The following is a 19885-nucleotide window of genomic DNA, read 5'->3' as shown; positions in this document are numbered from 1 at the left end:
ATTCATGCTATTGGGTTTTGCTTTGTAGGAAGTAATGTCTTGCAGACCCTGCCAGAGTTGCTGTGCATCCAATGGCATCTCCAACCTCGTTTGCAATTGTCTCTTCGCCCTTGAAATAGCCCTCCGTAAATCATACCTGATTTTCTGGTACAGCCATGGGTCGCCAGACTTGAATGCCACAGATCTAGCCTTCAGCAGATGACGTAGCTCCTGGTTCATCCACGGCTTTTGGTTTGGGAATGTACAGTAAGTGTTTGTGGGCACACACTCATCCACACAGGTTTTAATGAAGTTGGTAAAAACTGCAGCATACTCGTACAGACAAGTCACAAACAAGGGAAAATCTGTAGATGCTGGAAATCAAAGTAACAAACAAAATGCTGGAGGAACTCAGCAAGCCAGGCAGTATCTATGGAAATAAGTACAGTTAATGTTTTGGGCTGAGATCTTCAGCAGGACTGGAAGATCAACTACCATAAACATTTACACCCTCTACAGTATGCTGTGATTTTGAGCATTTTGTAAGATGGTACATAGTAACATCCTTTGGACAAATGCCAATAATGGTTTTGAATTTGCTCACGGCAAGTGATGTGTGACTAACTTATGGCAGAATATAGTATTAATGGTAATACTCTTGGCAGTATGGAGGATCAGAGGGATCTTGGGGTCCAAATCAATAGGATGCTCAAAGCTGCTGCGCAGGTTGACTGTGTGGTTAAGAAGGCATATGGTGCATTGGCCTTCATCAACCGTGGGATTGAGTTTAAGAGCAGAGAGGTAATGTTGCAGCTGTATAGGATCCTGGTCAGACCCCACTTGGAGTACTATGCTCAGTTCTGGTCACCTTACTATAGGAAGGATGTGGAAACCATAGATAGGGTGCAGAAGAGATTTACAAGGATGTTCCTGGATTGGGGAGCATGCCTTATGAGAATAGGTTGAGTGAACTCGGCCTTTTCTCCTTGGAGCGATAGAGGATGAGATGTAACCTGATAGAGGTGTATAAGATAATGAGAGGCATTGATCGTGTGGATAGTCAGAGGCTTTTTCCCAGGGCTGAAATAGCTAACATGATAGGGCACAGTTTTAAGGTGCTTGGAAATAGCTACACAGGAAATGTCAGGGGTAAGTTTTTTTTTCTGCAGAGAGTGGTGAGTGCGTGGAATGGGCTGCCGGCGACGGTCGTGGAGGTGGATACAATAGGGTCTTTTCAGAGACTCCTGCATGGGTACATGGAGCTTAGAAAATAAGAGTGCTATGGGTAATCCTAGGTAATTTCTAAAGTAAGTACATGTTCGGCACAGCATCGTGCGCCAAAGGGACTGTATTGTGCTGCAGGTTTTCTATGAGTCAGGATATTCATTCAGTATTGTCTTTGAAATTTTGCGACACCCCACCTCGCGCTCTTCCAACTCCCCATGCAATTCAGGATGTGCAGGCTATTCGGTTGGGGGATTGGGAGGTGAAAATTGTATCACTGTCGAAGAACCTTGGTTCATATGCAGTGAAATGATATGTTAGATAAATCAAGCAAATGTTTCTTTTATACTGTGCTACCTGATGACAATAAAGGAATGTTTTTTTTTTGCTTCAGGTTCCAGCAGTTACAAATTCTTGTGTGTTGCCAAGAGATTGTTTTTGTCCTGACTAAAGAGGGAAGAATGTATGAAACAACTGATGGAATAATAGATTACGAACAAATAGTGTCTCCCTGGAGCCGCTACTTTTCATCTCTGAAGATCTGGGGCAGCCCCATAGAAAGAAATGGGGCTGATTGAATAATATAAGTTCAAGGAGGAGTCTCGCCCATATCGGGTGCACATATTGAATGCCGATGCCAATCGACGCTTAATTGCCTCATAACTTCCAGTAGCTCCTCCAGTTTCCTTGCATCACATGTGGGTTGATGGGTTAATTTGCTACTGTGAATTGCCTCTGGTTTGTAGGTGAGTGGTATAGTCTGGGGAGAAAATCTAAAAAGGGGATTTGTGCAGTATAATTGTATGTGGCTGGTTGATAGCTGTCATAGGCGTGTGTGGAAAGACCTGTTTCCATACTGTATCTCCCTATAACTCTATGACTGGAGGCATAGCTCTTAAAGGTCCATAAATGATCTGAAGTGCAAATTATATCGAAGCAGCTGCTGAAGCCATCTTGTGCAAGGTTGGTTAACATATAATACAAGTGTAATTGTTGGACTTAATCTCCGAAATAGGCAAAAAGTGGTAATCTTTGTGCTCTCAGAATTATCTGTTCGACCTTTAATACTGATTCCTGTGACTCATTCTTTGGCACTGCATTATTTTGTATAATCACCTCTCTTGTACCATTGAGTAGATGTGGATAAAGGGCTTCGCTTAGTTGAGCAGTGTTAATAATGAATGCAAATGAGGAAACTCATCACACCTTTCATGTAATAAGCTGGTGAAAGCTGCAATTTTTATTTTTCTTTATCATAACTTTGTATTTCTTTCTAAAACTTGCTTTCAAGTCATAGCAATCTTTGTGTCAGATTTGAGAGAATTAATGGTTATTAAAAATTGAGCCATCAAATTTGACAGCATGAAAAATAGTTAAAAATAATAGACAGAGCATGTAATCCTGTTAGCAATTAGGTTTAAGATGATTGTGTAAGCAATCAAGTGAGATTATTAACTTACTGAAATTCAAAGTAAATTTATTATCAAAGTACATGTACGTCACCATATACAACCCCGAGATTCATTTTCTCATTGGCATTCTCAGTAAATACAAGAAACGTACAGCAATAGGATCAGTGAAAGGCTGCACTCAATAGGATGGACAAACAACCAAAGTGCACAATACAACAAACAGTGCAAAGACACAAGAAAGGAGGGGAGAAAAGCAATATATATGAGGACATGAAATTAAGAGTCCTTGGAAATGAGTCCATAGGTTCTGGGAACAGTTCTGTGTTGGGGTGAGTGAAGTTATCCCCACTGGTTCAAGAGCCTGATGGTTGAGGGGTAATAACTGTTCCTGAACCTGGTAGTGTGGGTCCTGAGGCTCCTGTACCACCACCTTGATTGCAGCAATGAGACGAGAACATAGCCTGGGTTGTGGGGAGTCCTTGTGATGGATGCTACTTTCCTGTGACGTCTTTCTGTATAGATGAGCTCACTGGTGGAGAGAGCTGACCTGTGATGGACTATGCTGTATCCATTATTTATATCTATTTTTTTCTTGTAGGATTTTCTGTTCAAGAGCATTGATGTTTCCAGTCAATACACTCTCCACCACACATCTATAGAAGTTTATTAAAGTTTTAGTTGTCATGCAGAATCTTCACAACCTTCTAAGGAAGTAGCGGTGCTGCTGTGCTTTCTTCACAATTGCACTTGCATGTTGGGTTCAGGACAGATCATAGATATACTTTATTAATCCCGAGGGAAATTTGGTTTCGTTACAGCTGCACCAACCAAGAATAGGGCGTAAATATAGCAATACAAAAAAACCCCAACAATCAAACAACAAAGTGCAAACTATGCCAGATGGAAAATAAGTCCAGGACTAGTCTATTGGCTCAGGGTGTCTGACCCTCCATGGGAGGAGCTGCACGTTCGATGGCCACAGGCAGGAACGACCTGTTGTATCACGGTGGAATGTGGCCGAAGTCCAACAGTAAAAAATTCAATATCCAGTCTGCAAACACGTTCCTCGATTGCAATATACCCCGGATTGCACCATCTGTTGTTAACTAGATCAGTAAGCACGAAACTCCTTTACGCTTACCGCTCTCGGTGCCCTTCCAGTCAGCCGGAACGGTATTACCCACCGAACTCCTCTTCTCCAAAAGTCTCTGTTGTCTCGACCCGGTCCTCTTTCCTCGGCTTTGTAATTCCCCCTCTGCATCGTCTGTGTGTTTTCCTTTGAAATGGTAACATTGAGGAATTTAAAGCTCACCCTCTCCACCTCTGATTTCCCCTGATGAATACTGGCTCCTAGATCTCTGGTTTCCTCTTCCTGAAGTCAACAATCAGCTCCTTGGTCTTGCTGATATTGAGTAAGAGGTTGTTGTGGCACTGCTCAGCCAGATTATCAATCTCCTTTCTATATGCTGAAGCTTTAACAATAATATCTAAAAGCTGAAAAAAAAAGGCAAAAATATGTATTCCAATAACAGCAAACAGACAAGCCTGTGCAACCTATCTCAATTTTTGCTGGCATCAGCTGAGCTAGCTGTTTGCACCAAGTTCCAAACTGTTTTCTCTCAAATATTGATTCTAGATATATGCTCAGACCTGGTTTGCAATTCTTGTTCACACACCCTACAAAGCCAATGTGCAGCACTAATATACAGCTAGCAGAGCTGCTGCCTCACTGTGCCAAAGGCCTGGGTTGACCTTGGATGCCGTCAATGTGGAGTTTGTCTATTATTCCTGTGACTGCTTAGATTTTCTTTTTCTGGGTGCTCCAGTTTCTTCCTGCTTCCCATGGATGAGTAGGTTGGTTAGTTAATTCAAGCAACACACATCAAAGTTGCTGGTGAACGCAGCAGGCCAGGCAGCATCTCTAGGAAGAGGTACAGTCGACGTTTCAGGCCGAGACCCTTCGTCAGGACTAACTGAAGAAAGAGCTAGTAAGAGATTAAAAAGTGGGAGGGGGAGATCCAAAATGAAAGGGGAAGACAGGAGGGGGAGGGATGGAGCCAAGAGCTGGACAGGTGATTGGCAAAAGGGATATGAGAGGATCATGGGACAGGAAGCCCAGGGAGAAGGAAAAGGGGGAGCGGGGGAAAGCCCAGAGGATGGGCAAGGGGTATAGTCAGAGGGACAGAGGGAGAAAAAGGAGAGTGAGACAAAGAATCTGTGTATATAAATAAATAACGGTTGGGGTATGAGGGGGAGGTGGGGCATTAGCGGAAGTTAGAGAAGACAATGTTCATGCTATCAAGTTGGAGGCTACCCAAGCGGAATATAAGGTGTTGTTCCTCCAACCTTGAGTGTGGCTTCATCTTTACAGTAGAGGAGGCCATGGATAGACATGTCAGAATGGGAATGGGATGTGGAATTAAAATGTGTGGCCACTGGGAGATCCTGCTTTCTCTGGCGGACAGAGTGTAGGTGTTCAGCAAAACGAACTCCCAGTCTGCGTCGGGTCTCGCCAACATATAGAAGGCCATATCGGTAGCACCGGACGCAGTATATCACCCCAGCTGACTCACAGGTGAAGTGTCGCCTCACCTGGAAGGACTGTCTGGGGCCCTGAATGGTGGTAAGGGAGGAAGTGTAAGGGCATGTGTAGCACTTGTTCCGCTTACAAGGATAAGTGCCAGGAGGGAGATCAGTGGGGGGGACGAGTGGACAAGGGAGTTGCGTAGGGAGCGATCCCTGCGGAAAGTGGCGGGGGGGGGAGGGAAAGATATGCTTAGTGGTGGGATCCTGTTGGTGGTGGCGGAAGTTACGGAGAATAATATGTTGGACCCGGAGGCTGATGGGGTGGTTGGTGAGGACCAGGGGAACCCTATTCCTAGTGAGGTGGTGGGAGGATAGAGTGAGAGCAGATGTGCGTGAAATTCAGCAAAACGATTTCCCAGTCTGTGTCGTTTCAGCAAAACGATTTATATACACACATTCTTTCTCTCACTCTCCTTTTTCTCCCTCTGTCCCTCTGACTATACCCCTTGCCCATCCTCTGGGTTCCCCCCCCCTTGTCTTTCTCCCCGGACCTCCTGTCCCATGATCCTCTCATATCGCCTTTGCCAATCACCTGTCCAGCTCTTGGCTCCATCCTTCCCCCTCCTGTCTTCTCCCATCATTTTGGATCTCCCCCTCCCCCGCCCACTTTTTAATCTCTTACTAGCTCTTTCTTCAGTTAGTCTTGACGAAGGGTCTCGGCCTGAAAGGTCGACTGTACCTCTTCATAGAGATGCTGCCTGGCCTGCTGCGTTCACCAGCAACTTTGATGTGTGTTGCTTGAATTTCCAGCATCTGCAGAATTCCTCGTGTTTGGTTAGTTAATTGGCCACTTTAAGCTAAGCCTAGTGCATCAGTGACTGGTTGAATCTTGGAGGTGGGAGGTGGTGGGTATGGAATTGGTGTTTTTTTTTAAAGAGGTACATCGAGGTAATAGACCCTTCCGGCCCAGCGAGCCTGTGCTGCCCAGTTACTTCCACATGATCAATTAACCTGCTAACATGTATGTCTTTTGAATGTGGAAGGAAACCAGAGCATCTGTAGGAAAGTCGAGGGTCGTAGGGAGAACGTACAAAACCCTTATGGATAGTGGTGGGCATTGAACCTGGGTCACTGGCACTGTAACAGAGTTACGCTAACAGCTATGCTACCATGCCGCTCCTGCGTAGATGAGAAATTAGGAGTTATTTTGATTTAAGAAATATTTAATCCATAGTGACTTGGCCATTTGGATTCAGAATTGGCTTGGCCTTGGAAAACAGGGTAGTGACAAAATGGGAAGTATTCTGTCAGGAGTTCTGTGACTGGTGGTGTTTTGTGTGAACTGTGCTGTGGGACCTTTGCTATTTGTGATACATGCATATGACTGATGAAAGTGGATGGTTCGGTTAGTAAGTATGCAGACAGTACATAGATTGGTGACATTGTGGATAGTGTAGAAGATTTCCAGTGAGATGTAGATCAGTTGCAGATATGAGTGAAGAAACGGCAGAAAGCATTTAATCTGGCCAGTTGTGATACAGGACCTTAATAGTGTAGATGCACAGAGTGATCTTGGGGTCTAGGTCCATAGTTCCACAGATTTTTGATGATGTTTAGCTCAGGGGACTGTGAAGGCCATTGGTAAAAACTTCAGCTTGCGCCTCTTGAGGTAGTCCATTGTGGATTTTGAGGTGTGTTTAGTTTCATTATCCTGTTGCAGAAGCGATCCTCTTTTCATCTTCGGCTTTTTTACAGATGGTGTGATGTTTGATTCCAGAATTTGCTGGTATTCAATTGAATTCATTCTTCCCTCTACCAGTAAATGTTCCCCCTGCCACTGGCTGCAACACAAGCCCAAAGCATGATTGATCCACCCCCGTGCTTAACAGTTGGAGAGGTGTTCTTTCCATGAAATTCTGCACCCTTTTTTCTCCAAAGATACCTATGCTCATTGTGGCCAAAATGTTCTCTTTTAACTTCATCAGCCCACAGGACTTGTTTCCAGAATGCATCAGGCTTGTTTTGGATGTTCCTTTGAATCTTTTGAATAGAACTTTTTGGCTGCAATGAGCAAAGGTATGTTTGGAGAAAAAAGGGTGCAAATTTCATGAAAAGAACACCTCTCCAACTGTTAAGCATGGGGGTGGATTGATCATGCTTTGGGCTTGTGTTGCAGCCAGTCACACGGGGAACATTTACTGGTAGAGGGGAGAATGAATTCAATTAAATACCAGCAAATTCTGGAAGCAAACATCATACCGTCTGTAAAAAAGCCGAAGATGAAAAGAGGATGGCTTCTACAACAAGATAATGAACCTAAACACCTCAAAATCCACAATAGACTACCTCAAGAGGCGCAAACTGAAGGTTTTGCCATGGTCCTCAGTCCCCTGATCTAAATATCAAGTATCTGCGGATAGACCTCAAAAGAGCAGTGCATGCAAGATGGCCCGAGAATCTCAGAGAACTAGAAGCCTTTTGCAATGAAGAATGGGCGAAAATCTCCCAAACAAGAATTGAATGACTCTCAGCTGGCTACAAAAAGCATTTACAAGCTGTGACACTTGCCAAAGGGGGTGTTACTAAGTACTGCCATGCAGGATGCCCAAACTCTTGCTTCAGGCCCTTTTTCTTTTTTGTTATTTTGAAACTATCAAAGATGGAAATAAAAAAGTTTTCTTAAAATATTAAAGAAGTGTGTCATCTTTAACTTTATGCCTTTTGGAAATCAGTTCGTCTTTTACTCGCTTAGCTATTCACAGTAACAGAATTTTTGACCGGGTTGCCCAAATTTTTATATGCCACTGTACAGATACCTGGGGGATCTTGCAGGCAAATAGAAGCCATGATGAGAACCCAAGGAAAGCTGCAACATCCAAAGAATGAGACAGGATCCAAAGAGCAAGCTGAATGAGAAGAGCAGATTCATCAGATAACCAGCTGCAATCGTGTGCTGGCCAAGGAATGAACTGAAAGCTGCTGACTAACATGAAGACCCGGAAGCTACGAACAATACATGGAAGATTCCATCCAAAGTCTAATGCTGAGTGGCTGTACACCTGGTGGAATAGAGGAGGATGGGGACTTGGAAGTGTCAAAGCCACAGTCCTGGAAGAAATGCGAAACATCCGTGATTACGTCAGGAAGATGGCCCCTAAGGATGACCTGTTAGGAGAAAACATCAGACAGCAGGCAGGGGACATTGGTAGTGGGGTGAAGCAAGACCAGAGGCCGTGGCAGGGCAAGCCACTTCACTGGATGCACTATTGCCAGATATCAGAGATGGCTGACATAAGAAAGTCCTGCTAATGGCTGGAAATGGCAGGGCCGAGGGACAGCACAGAGGCAACGCACATGGCTGCACAAGAACAGGCGCTGAGCATGAGCAATGGAAGCAGGTGCCTATCACACCAGACAAGACCCCAGATACAGACCGTGCAAGGAATTCGTTGAAACCATCCAGCATATAGTAGCAGGGTGCAAGATGTAGGCATGGACAGCATACACTAAACAGCACAACCAAGTTGCAGGAATTGAGCACAAGAATACCTATGCTGAGTATGGATTGGACATTGCTAAGTCCAAATGGGGAAACGTCCGAGAAAGTAGCAGAGAATGAGAGAGCTAAGGTCCTCTGGGACTGCCAAATACAGACTGATAGGCAGGTACAGGCCAACCAACCAGACAGAGTAATACTAAATAAGGAACAGAAGAAAGCAGTAGTAATAGATATGGTGATCCTGAATGACAGTAGCATCAAGAAAAGATGAGAAGCTGGAGAAACATCAAGGCTCGAAAGAGTAGATAGAAAGGATGTGGAAGGTTAAAGTCAGAGTAATTCTGGTGGTGATGGGAGCACTTGGATTGGGAGAGTGGCTCCAACAAATCCTGGGAACAACATCTGATATCTCGAGCCAGAAGAGTTGCACTATTAGGAGACTGCACCGAACCCGCAAGCTCCCCGGCCTCTGGTAGAGGACCTGAGATTGAGGGAAAAATACACATACACACCACCCATAAAGGGTGAGGGCGGGGGGGTGGAAATTATTTACAAAAAACCTGTGGATGAGAGTGACAAGAACAAGTAGATTCATGCTGGCTCAGACACAGAGAAAGAGAGACACACACACTCTTAAATATACATTTAGTTGGTATAGACATGTTTGGCCTGTAGACTTTTTATAGATCTGTACCACTGTCACTCTTTCATCCCTCCCTACTTGCCTTCTCAAGGTAGTGCCTTATGTAAGTACTCTCCATCATCAAAGATGCCCACCATACATTTTTTTCTGCTTTAAGAAGGCTCAGCTGCTTGATATTCATAACTTAAGGTATTTTAAGCTTGAGATTCTTTGAGTGTATCTTTGTGAATGTTTCTAATTACAGTATTTACTATGTGAGATTAGAGTGACCCAGGATCTCAACACTTAGTTCTGTTAGTTTTATGTTGGACCTGTTATAAATCCTGACACCCTGTTGAGTACTCTTGAAGAATACCCTTATCATAATAAATTCCAGATGATATTTCAAATTGATTTTATTTCAAAACACCCATTGCATATTTTTCAGAGGGCTTTGGGTGCTTTCCTAGTGCTGGATTAACATTGAAAGAGATTAATTGTTCAAATTGTTCTTGCTATTTATGGTTTCGTGGTATTTGGAAATTGCCAACAGGGATTGCTCATAAGATTAGTGACTATACTTCAAAGGCAAGTCATGGGTGAGAATGGATCTTATAAAAGGTTATCATTCTAGATGTTTATTTCCACTATGTGTTTTACTAAACCATTTGATCTTTGATCTGTTACTATTTTAATACAATTGATTTGTAATTTAAAATTGAACATGTTTAAAATGTGTAATAACAAATAATTTGAATTATCTTTTTATTTTTCAACTGATAGTTGGCTCAATCCACTGTTCAAAATTGGTTATAAAAGGAGACTAGAAGAAAATGACCTGTACAAAGTTCTCCCTGAAGATGGATCTGAGAGGTTGGGAAAAGAACTACAAAGGTAAATAATAGTAATATTTGCTGTTCCTTTAGATTACATAATGTGTATGCAGAGTCCATGTAGTTATCAAACTCTCGAGCTTTATTTGGGCTTGTGGATCTTGCTGGCAGGGTCAGCATTAATTGTGCATCCCTAGCTCCCCTTGAGGAGGTGCTGGAGAAGTCCAGATAAGTAACTGTAGTGCATTTGGGCAGTGGTGTACACTGTGTAGCCATAGTGCATGGAATATAGTGTATGTTTGGTGTATTTAGTGTATGTTTAGGCAGTGTATAGTGTATGTTTAGGCTTTTGGGCAGTGGTGTACACTGCAGACATAGTGCATGGAAAATAGTGTATGTTTAGGTGGTGATTGATAACAAATCAAGTGAGTTGCTTTGGCCTGAAGGGTGTGGTGCATCAAAGTCATCAAAGCAAGTTGACAGTATCCCTTCATGGTCCTGACTTGTACTTTGTCGGTTATGGGAAGTTTTCTGAGCATGACAAAGTGAGTCGTTTTCCATAATCTGTCTCTGGTCTGCCCTTCAAGCCATAGTACTTGTATTTCTGAGCAATGCGCTGCCTCAGCATGTTGAGGGTAAGGAATGACAAGGAAAGGTGTTGGACTTTCCTTGTGGGAGAAACCTGAACGGCTGCCTCTAATTCCAGTGGTCCCCGATTTACTCCTGTGCTTCTGGAGTTTGCACGTCCTCCCTGTGGACTGTGGATTCTCTGGCTTCCTCCACATTTCAGAACTTGTGGGCTGGTAGGTTGTTCGGCCCCAGTAAATTCTCCCTAGTGTGGATGAGCATTTCCATCTGGGATGGAAGTGTGGGAAAAAGAAAATGGGTAAGGGTTGGATTAGTGAAGAATGCATGCTGATTAGTGAATACTTGATGTGATCGTTAGTGGAAGATCTTCATCTGTGCTGTTTGTATTTCTGCATTGTACCTCATTTTTAGATATATCTGTTGGTGTGCCCTTTTTGATGTTCTTGATCCTGGTCTCTGAACTTGCAATAGATTTTCACATTCTTATGAACTGCTGACAAACCACTTTTTTTCTGTAATATTTGCTGGAGGTGGTGGATGTATAAAGTTAACTTGAAGCAAATGCTATTTTGAAACACAAACATAACAATAACAAATTTTAGACTAGAAGGTCTGCTCATTTCAGTTATATAACTCATCTATCCTATTGTAGAAACAATGTCATTAAGCTGGAAAGAGTGCACAGCAGATCACTGAAGTCTTAAGTTACAGGGAGGGGTTGAGCAGGCTAAGACTTCATTGAACTATAGTGAGGTGTATGAAACCATGAGGGGCATACGTACATGTACAGTGAATACACAAGTCTTTTCCTCTGGAAAGGGTATTTAAAAACTAGAGAGCATAGGTTCAAGGTGTGAGGAGGTGGGGGGGGGGGTGGAATCTGAAAAGGGCCTGAGGGTACAACTACTTTGCACAGAAGGCGATGCTTTCTGTGGAATAAGCCACCAGGGGAAATAGTTGAGGCAGCTACAGTAATAGTACTTGAAAGACACTTGGATAGGTACATGGCTAGAAAAAGGGACGTGGACAAATGCGAATGAATGGCACTAAGCTGAGCTGGGCGTCGTGGCTTGCATGGATGAGTTATGCTGAAGGGCCGGTTTCTGCACTGCATTGCTCGAAGACTATGACTAGCGATTTGATGTTGTTTGTATGACTTGCAGCAGTCTATTAAGTCTTTGTAGGCTTTTGTCGAAAGCTGAATTGCTTTGAGGTTGTTTCATTGGGTATCCGGAACTGTAATCAAAATGTTCTTGTTCAAATGGGATATTTTAATATCTGAAAACTTACTTGTATGGAAAAATATACAGAAGACTCAATTGATGTACTTATCAACCTCAGCAGAAAATTCGTCAGTTCGAGATGCTTTCTGACCTCAACAGTCCCCTGGAGGAGGAATTAGTAAAGTGTATCACATAATGTGCAAGTTGATCTTCCTATTCCAGGAGAAATATTGAAGGGTAAAGAGAATTTAAAAATCTTTCATTTCCTCATGATTTCTGAGAAGGTATTTTTGCAAATTAAGTATCAAATAATGCAAATTCCAACCCCAATTTGGTGCCAGTGCTTTTCCTTTTGGTTTTCTGTAAGTGGTTTGCATAGCATGGCTGAGCATCCCCCTTGATGTGAGGAGCATCTCATTATCATATTTACTGCAACTGGGAGCATGATTACACTTCTGCTGAATTGGCAGGTTAATCAGTGCCCAGGAGATACAACAGGTAAGTCTGGAAGGCAGCAGCTGCACGTTGTGCAAATCCGCTGCAATTAGTCACTACACTGCCATACCTGTGACCTCAGCTCTTGTGCTGCTCGCTCTTTATGATGTCCACTTGCCTTAGCCCCCGTTGTTTTGTCGATTGCTGGATGCCAGCCCCTGGTTGCATCCTTCAACCATAGATATTTCCACCCGGCAGCTGATCACTTGAAAAATCTAGTTGTTTACGCTGCCAGTAAATTAAACTGAAGATGTATTGAGTTGGTCTAGGATTTTGATATTTCACCTGCCTGCTATCAACAGCAACAAAACCAAGAATATCCCTTTCTCTAAAATTTCCAACAACAGTAAAACTCCAATAAATTCTGATTGGAAATGTGGCATCTAGTTGATTTGGGCTGACATTACAACTGGGTGTGTAGTCAGAGCTGGGGCCAGAAGTCTACCTTCGGCCAGGATCTGGTCTGTGGTTCAGATGTGCAGTCAGAGCTTCGATTTGGATCAACTACACCAAGGGCTCAAGATGATCCGTAGATTTGCTGCTGGAGTTGAAGTCCATGACACTTGCATATTTTTCACACTCTTTCAGCTCACTGATTTCACTGCAATGCATTTTGTTTCTGTGCAACTTGTTTTTCAAAACAAGTGAAAATATGAAATTAAGTATTTTGAAGAGATGACTGAAGGCATAGATGAGGCTTGCGGGGGGGGGGTGGGGGCAGGGCAGTGGCGTAGATATTGTTCATGTTGGCCAAGGTCCAACACATTAGGCTGGTCTGGATGGTTAGATCTCATGGGATCCAGTTGGATGCAAAGTAAGGTTTGCAGTACTAGAGCAGGGGTTCCCAATCTTCCTCGTGTCATGGACCCCTACCCTTGTCCTTCAGAATGACTAAGTTTATAGGTAGTGCAAGAACTGGGCCCAGGTGAGTTTAAAGAGCGTGTGGACCAGGATCTCAGTGTGCCTGGCAAGTGGAGCCTGGGTTACCTTAAAGAATGTTTAGGAATTGGGACCCAAAATGGCGTGGGAACCGTGACCCCAGGGTGCTAGAGGGAGCTTGGGAAAAGGGCCTCTGCATGTTAGAGGGTCTGTGGGAAATTGGACATTGGTGATATCAATAGAGCATAGAGCCAGTGGCTTTGCTATGTGACAGGGAGCATGGGCCCTGTAGAGTTAGATACAGAACTATCAGGATTTTCGATCAGATAACAGATCATCTGAGTTTTACTGTACTAACGAACACAATCACTGAATATTCTCCCATGTCGTAAAATTTCTGATATCCTGAACACATTTTTTGGTAGTTGGCTGTTGGAGGACTACTTCCCATAAAGCCTGGTTCGTGACATGCAAAACTGCACACTTGAAAATTCCAGCAATGAGGCAGTCTTTATAATAGTAGCTTTTGAACTCGGCATAAGGTACATTGACCTAGGGAAGAGATGTATTCAGTGTTAGTATCTTTGAAGTCAGGCTACAGAGGTTGCATTTGAGGAGACTGACGGTATCCTGGGTTAAGGGCAACACAGTGGTGAAGCTAGAAGAGCTGCTGCTTTATGGTGCCAGTAATTTGAGTACAATCCTGATCTCTGGTGTTCTGTGTGAAGTTTACATCTTCTCCCTCCCTGTGACCATATGGGTTTCCTCTGGGTGTCATAAAGTTATGGAGTTGTACAGTTCAGAAAAAGGCCCTTTGTCCCATGTCCATGGCAACCATGATGGGATTAGGTTGAATGTACATTTCCCAGCACTTGGCCCATAGCTCTCTAAGCTCTTCACATCCCCGTACTTGTCCACATAACACTTAAATGCGTAAATGTATCTTGTGTATCTGTGTGTGTGTGTGTGTGGGGGGGGGGTGGTTTGGGGGGAATTATTTATTAAACCTTTCACCTCAAACCTTAAAACTTGTGTCCTCTAGTTTTGAATTTCCCAACCTATCTATGCCTCTTAGGATTTTTGAATACCTATGTGATATCGCCTCTGCTTGAAGGAGTAAAGTTGCAGCCTTGATCTTTCACTATAACTCAATCCAAATCATGGCAGCAATCGTAGCATTGTTTATGATTGAATCATATCCTTCCAATGACAGAATGGTAAATACTGCAGCCGTACTCCAAGTGTGATGTCACCAATGTCATGTAGAATTGTAACATAAACTTCCAGCTTCTATATTTGGTGCTCGCCAAAAACCACCTTCTCTGCCCTGCCTATCTTTCCTTTTTTAAGAAACATGGTACATAGAAATTTACAGCACATTAAAGGCCCTTCGGCCCACAATGTTGTGCCGACCATGTAACCTACTCTAGAAACTGCCTAGAATTTCCTTAGCACATAGCCCTCTCTTTTACTAAGCTCCATGTACATATGTAAGATGCTCTTAAAAGACCCTATTGTATCTGTTTTCACCACTGCAGGCGCTGCATTCCATGCACCCAGCACTCTCTGTGTGGGGGGGAAAGAACTTATCCCTGACATCCCCTTGGTACCTGTTTCCAAGCACCTTAAAACTATGCCCCTCGTGTTAGCCATTTCAGCCTGGGGGGAAAAAAGCCTCTGGCTATCCACACGATTAATGCCCCTCGTTATCTTATATACCTCTATCAGGTCACCTTTTATCCTCTGTCGCTCCAAGGAGAAAAGGCCAAGTACACTCAGCCTATTCTCATAAGGCATGCTCCCCAATCAAGGCAACATCCTTGTAAATCGTCTTTGTACTCTCTCTCTAGTATCCACATCCTTCCTGTAGTGAGGTGAATGTTGGAATGTTTTGAAGTGGGGAAGAGTGAAGTGAGAAGAGTGAGGAATCAAATGGGTGAAGAATGAGGAATGGAAAGGGAGGGAGAGAGCACGTGTAAGAGAGGAGAGATTGTGTTGCCTAATGCAGCGGTCCCCAACCACCGGGCTGCGGACTGGTGCTGGGCCGCAAGGAAACGATATGATTTGGCGATATGAAACGTTATGAGCCAGCTGCACCCTTCCTCATTCCCTGTCACGCACTGTTGAATTTGAACACTCCCTGTCAGCCGGTCCGCAAGAATATTGTCAATATTAAACCGGTCCGCGGTGCAAAAAAGTTTGGGGACCCCTGACCTAATGTATTTTGGTGTCTCTATATAAAAGTACTTCATGGTGCTTATCATTAGCACAGGCTTCAATCCAACAGCAGGTACAGCTACTACTGGTCTAATGCTTCCCAGCTTGTTTCTGTCCATGCATGTGAGAGATTGCACTTGCCAAAATTAAACGTTTATGTTGCCAGAGATGAATTTTCCAATCTTGCGAAATTTTGCCTTGGCACTGCCAGTTCGTCCTTGCAGTTCCTAGGGACAAAATATCTTTGCACTTCAGCTGTTAACAGCAGAAGGAAAAGGACACAGGAGCCTCAGACCCACACCACAAGTTTCAGCAGCATTCACTTCCTCTCCACCATCCGGCTCCCGAACCAGAGCGGACAACCCCACCCAACCTCACTCTACCCACCACCGTCCTGTTCCCCCAGCCCAGGGACTCACCGTCCAGGACTCGCTACCTCCGGCTCTTGTTATATATTGCCTATCTTTTATCTTTCTGTATTTGCACAGTTTGTTGTCTTCTGCACCCTGGTCCTTTGTCCATTCTGTTTGATTGATTTTATTGTGTTTAATCTGTACTATAACAGCACCCAGAGCCTTCCAGTTCAATGTAAAAGGCCTACTTTGATTTGTCCATCCAAATGTAACACTTCACATTTAGTGGAATTGTATTCCATTAGTCCACCTACCCTGCTGATCAAGGTTCTTAGTAATGTTACTGTCTACAGCAGCATCTGTTTTAGTGCCATCTGAAAAGTTGCTTGTTACTTGTTTATTCTCATCCAAATTGGTAAAATAGATGATAAAATTCATTTGACCTAGCATAGGCCCCTGGGCACACCACTAATCATAGGCCTCCAGTCTATTTCTGACTGTCTAGGCAACTTTGTATCTAGATTGCTGGCTCTCCTTGACCCTTGACCCTTGACCCAGAGCAACCTGCCATGCAGAATATTATATAAGACCTTGCTGAAATCTATATGTACTTGTGGTTGTTGTGTACTTCCCTCCCCCTGCCAACCCGACGTCGGCGTGTAACATCATTTACACCGTCATAGCCAGATTACAAACCCAGTACCCGAGTGCCCTCATTACCATCTCGGGTGACTTCAACCATGTTACCATGGCTAGAACACTGCCCAACTTCACGCAGTATGTGGGCTGTACAACCAGAGGGGAGAGAGCTCTGGATTTGATGTACGCTAAGGTTAAGGATGCATACAGCTCCTCTCCCCTCCCCCCCACTGGGAAGGTCAGATCACATCCTGGTGCATCTAAAACCCTGCTACGTGCCTCTGGTGAAGAGTAAACCTGCAGCCCCGAGGACAGTGAGAAAATGGTCGGTGGAGGCTTATGAGGCGCTCCAGGGTTGTTATGAGCTGACAGACTGGCAGGCACTCTGTGAGCCACATGGAGAGGATATTGATGGGCTCACAGAGTGCATCACTGATTACGTCAACTTCTGTGTGGACTGCAATGTTCTGACAAGAACTGTCCTTTGTTATTCAAATAACAGGCCATGGGTAACAAAGGACATTAAGGACATCCTGAATGCTAAAAGGAGGGCGTTTAGAGATGGAAGTAGGGAGGAGCTGAGGGCAATACAGAGGGACCTGAAAGCCAGGATCAGGGAGGCTAAAGACAGGTACAGGAGGAAGCTTGAGTGGAAACTCCAGCAGAACAACATGAGAGAGGTCTGGAGGGGGATGAGGACCATCACTGGGTTCCGGCAAACTAGCAACAGTGGAGCTGAAGGCAGTGTGGACAGGGCCAACGAACTTAACCTGTTTTTTTAACAGATTTGACATTGTGTCCCCTGCCCATCTCCCACATGAGTCATCTGTTGTTGGCCCCCAACCAACACATATTCCACTCTCCCCTCCTACCCCTCCTCACAGTCCCCCACCCTGCTCTCATGACTATACCCCTTCCCCACATGAAACTACCACGGTGGGCTTCACAGCTGAACAGGTGAGAAGACAGCTGAAACGTCTCAACCCAAGCAAGGCTGCAGGACCGGATGGTGTCAGTACCAGGGTGCTCAAAGCCTGTGCCCCTCAGCTATGTGGAGTACTTTGCCATGTATTCAACTTGAGCCTGAGGCTCCGGAGGGTTCCTGTGCTGTGGAAGACGTCCTGCCTCGTCCCTGTGCCGAAGACGCCACACCCCAGTGGCCTCGATGACTACAGACCGGTGGCATTGACCTCCCACATCATGAAGACCCTGGAGAGACTTGTGCTGGAGCTGCTCCGGCCTATGGTCAGGACACACTTGGATCCCCTCCAGTTCGCCTACCAGCCCCAACTAGGAGTTGAGGATGCCATCGTCTACCTGCTGAACCGTGTCTACGCCCACCTGGACAAGCCAGTGAGCACTGTGAGGGTCATGCTTTTTGACTTCTCCAGTGCGTTCAACACCATCCACCCTGCTCTGCTGGGGGAGAAGCTGACAGCGATGCAGGTGGATGCTTCCCTGGTGTCATGGATTCTTGATTACCTGACTGACAGACCACAGTACATGTGCTTGCAACACTGTGTCTGACAGAGTGATCAGCAGCACTGGGGCTCCACAGGGGACTGTCTTGTCTCCCTTTCTCTTCACCAATTACACCTTGGACTTCAACTACTGCACAGAGTCTTATCATCTTCAGAAGTTTTCTGATGACTCTGCCATAGTTGGATGCATCAGCAAGGGAGATGAGGCTGAGTACAGGGCTACGGTAGGAAACCTTGTCACATGGTTTGAGCAGAATTATCTGCAGCTTAATGTGAAAAAGACTAAGGAGCTGGTGGTAGACCTGAGGAGAGCTAAGGCACCGGCGACCCCTGTTTCCATCCAGGGGGTCAGTGTGGACATGGTGGAGGATTACAAATACCTGGGGATACGAATTGACAATAAACTGGACTGGTCAAAGAACACTGAGGCTGTCTACAAGAAGGGTCAGAGCCATCTCTCTTTTCTGAGGAGACTGAGGTCCTTTAACATCTGCCGGACGATGCTGAGGATGTTCTATGAGTCTGTGGTGGCCAGTGCTATCATGTTTGCTGTTGTTTGCTGGGGCAGCAGGCTGAGGGTAGCAGACACCAACAGAATCAACAAACTCATTCGTAAGACCAATGATGTTGTGGGGATGGAACTGGACTCTCTCATGGTGGTGTCTGAAAAGAGGATGCTGTCCAAGTTGCATGCCATCTTGGACAATGTCTCCCATCCACTACATAATGTACTGGTTGGGCACAGGAGTACATTCAGCCAGAGACTCATTCCACCAAGATGCAACACTGAGCGTCATAGGAAGTTATTCCTGCCTGTGGCCATCAAACTTTACAACTCCTCCCTTTGAGGGTCAGACACCCTGAGCCAATAGGCTGGTCCTGCACTTATTTCCTGGCATAATTTACATAATACTATTTAACTATTTATGGTTTTATTACTATTTATTATTTATAGTGCAACTGTAACGAAAACCAATTTCCCCCGGGATCAATAAAGTATGACTATGACTACTGCATTTGCCTCTGAAATACAGTGCCTATAAAAAGAAATCATGCTTCTTTCCTCTGCCCACACTTATAAGTTTTCATCTTTTATTGTTTTACAATATTGAACCATAGTGGATTCAATCTGGCTTTTTTGACACTGATCATAAGAAAGGACTCTTTCGTGTCAAAGTAGAAACAGATTTCTACAAATTGGTTTAAATTTATTACTATTATTAAATGTGCAAGAGTCTTTTCTGCTGATCAGTGTCAAAATAAGCCAAATTTAATCCACTGTGATTCAGTGTTGTAAAACAAGCAAACTTGCGGGGGGAGGGGGGTGTGAATACTATTTCTCGGCACCGTACGCTGTGTCACCCTTTCTCATCACTTCATTAAAAATCTCAATCAAATTTGTAAGACAGATCAACCAAGGTGGCTACTGTAATCAACTCCTGCCCATACAGTGGCATACAAAAGTTTAGGGACCCCGGTCAAAATTTCTGTTACTGTGAATGGCTAAGCGAGTAAAAGATGAACTGATTTCCAAAAGGCATAAAGTTAAAAATGACACATTTCTTTAATATTTTAAGTAAGAAACTTTTTTTATTTCCTTCTTTTACAGTTTCAAAATAACAAAAAAGGAAAAGGGCCCGAAGTAAAAGTTTGGGCACCCTGCATGGCAGTACTTAGTAACACCCCCTTTGGCAAGTATCACAGCTTGCAAATGCTTTTTGTAGTCAGCTCAGAGTCTTTCAATTCTTGTTTGGGGGATTTTAACCCATTCTTCCTTACAAAAAGCTTCTAGTTCTGAGATTCTTGGGCCATCTTGCATGCACTGCTCTTTTGAGGTCTATCCACAGATTCTCGATGATGTTTAGGTCAGGGGACTGTGAGGGCCATGGCAAAACCTTCAGCTTACGCCTCTTGA

At 44.3% G+C, this 19885-nt stretch overlaps 1 protein-coding gene across 2 annotated transcripts in view; it reads left to right on the top strand.

Annotated features, from left to right (window-relative positions):
- The window catches only part of abcc4 (ATP binding cassette subfamily C member 4 (PEL blood group)), a 349901-nt gene that overhangs the window by 20111 nt on the left and 309905 nt on the right, over positions 1 to 19885 (top strand). For both annotated transcript variants that reach the window (XM_063048526.1, XM_063048527.1), the window contains exon 2: positions 10046 to 10156. In XM_063048526.1, coding sequence (XP_062904596.1) covers positions 10046 to 10156 — 111 coding nt within the window. The remainder of the gene's footprint in view (positions 1 to 10045; positions 10157 to 19885) is intronic.

This window comes from Mobula hypostoma, chromosome 5 (genome assembly GCF_963921235.1).
Source record: "Mobula hypostoma chromosome 5, sMobHyp1.1, whole genome shotgun sequence".
Taxonomy (NCBI): domain Eukaryota; kingdom Metazoa; phylum Chordata; class Chondrichthyes; order Myliobatiformes; family Myliobatidae; genus Mobula; species Mobula hypostoma.
The sequence above is the reverse complement of the archived record's forward strand: the minus strand, read 5'-3'. Positions and strand labels throughout refer to the sequence as shown.